General features: G+C 55.2%; 1 protein-coding gene across 1 annotated transcript; it reads right to left on the bottom strand.

The window, feature by feature from the left end:
• Window positions 1-1399: 1399 nt before the first annotated feature.
• Window positions 1400-1771, bottom strand: LOC147961931 (ethylene-responsive transcription factor 13-like). Its single transcript, XM_087533993.1, has one exon. The coding sequence runs from the start codon at window positions 1769-1771 to the stop codon at window positions 1400-1402; it is 372 nt and encodes a 123-aa protein (XP_087390119.1).

The raw sequence follows: 1771 nt of genomic DNA, 5'->3' as shown, positions 1-1771 counted from the left end.
CATATCGCCAAGCTTGTCTTCCACGCCAAGGAAAGTCCCTTCCGGACACGGGACGGAGTCTTCAATCTTGTATCTTCATAGTCCAGGAGTCCGGCTGAAGGTATAGTCCGGCCCTCCGGACACCCCCTAATCCAGGACTCTCTCAGACTCCTCCAGGCGCACCCCTTGGGCCGGCCGCACCTCCCCCTCTCCCTCCTTTATATACGGGGGCAAGGGGGCACCCCATGACACACAAGTTGATCTTCGTGATCGTTCCTTAGTCGTGTGCGGTGCCCCCTTCCACCATATTCCACCTCGGTCATATCGTAGCGGTGCTTAGGCGAAGCCCTGCGTCGGTAGAACATCATCATCGTCATCACGCCGTCGTGCTGACGAAACTCTCCCTCAACACTTTGCTGGATCGGAGCTCGAGGGACGTCACCGAGTTGAATGTGTGCAGAACTCGGAGGTGCCGTACGTTCGGTACTTGGATCGGTCAGATCGGGAAGACGTACGACTACTTCCTCTACGTTGTGTCAACGCTTCCATTGCCGGTCTACGAGGGTACGTAAACAACACTCTCCCCTCTCGTTGCTATGCATCGCCATGATCTTGCATGTGCGTAGGAAATTTTTTAAATTACTACGTGCCCAACACTTGGTACACGGCGACTCGATGGCATTGGAGCGTGGCGGATGTATCCGGTGTGCGCAGCGGTTGTGGGATACTACAACTTTCGTTGATCCAGTGCTACTGACATTTCTTTCTCTTATTTTTTTTCTTGTTGTTCTTTTGAGCGTGATTGTGCTGTTTGCCCCAGCGTTGGACTTCTCGTTGTATCTGGTGGTTGCTATATTAATATAGCGGGGTGAAAGCCTATTTCATCTTACTGGTGATGGCTCTAAGAGCATCTCCAACAGACACGCACGGCGTGCTAAAAACAGAATACAACGCCGGGTGATCCAGCTTTTGCGTGCGGCGATGTGCTGGCTCCAGCGGCCGCCACAAAATAAAGCGTGCCCGAGACACTCCAGCGGGCACGCTATATTTCTTGTTTTTGTACTATGATTCGATAGACATTTGGCTCCGATAATACAAATGATAATAGTTCGTCACACAACCTCCTCTTACGATATATAGATAGTGCATAGATAGTTCATAGCCTCCTACTACAATAGATAGATAAAACGAAAAACTACTACTACTCGCCATCCTCCGACTTGGACTCTGCCGCGGTGATGTCCTCCTTCGACGTCTAAATGTAGGCGTCAAGAAACCGCTCGTCGTTGGAGTCCCAGGACGACGCATCTCCTAGCGTGATGTTGAATTTAGCGACCGCCTTCCGCGTTTGCCTGTCCTCGCGATAGGCAGCTCGCTCCTCCATCCTCTCCTCCCTCTCCGCCCTCCTCTCGATGAAGAACTATTGCTCGTTGATGACGTTTTGCGGGAAGCGTTGGCGCCACAGCGCCATGGCTTCCTCGTCCATCTCGGCTAGGCTGAGACGGCGCTCCCGCCTCCGGTTCTCGCGACGATCCTCGTCGGTGATAAACCGCGGGGGAGGCGCCAACTCCTGCGCCCGCTCCCGCGTCACCACGTCCAGGAAGTTCATGTCCCAACGGGACCGCCGGAGGCGCCACGCCGTAGCGTCGTACCCGCTGGCGCCCTCCTGAACGGTGTCGAAGGTTCCGAGGCCGAGGCGCACGTTGCCGGACCGAATCTCGACGGAGTAGGTGCCGGAAGGACGCACGTGGACACCGCGGTAGCCCGAAGCTCCCCGGTGGCGTGGCGGCAT

Source organism: Triticum urartu, chromosome 7A, assembly GCF_056163025.1.
Source record: "Triticum urartu cultivar PI428250 chromosome 7A, HENAU_Tu73, whole genome shotgun sequence".
NCBI lineage: Eukaryota > Viridiplantae > Streptophyta > Magnoliopsida > Poales > Poaceae > Triticum > Triticum urartu.
The sequence above is the reverse complement of the archived record's forward strand: the minus strand, read 5'-3'. Positions and strand labels throughout refer to the sequence as shown.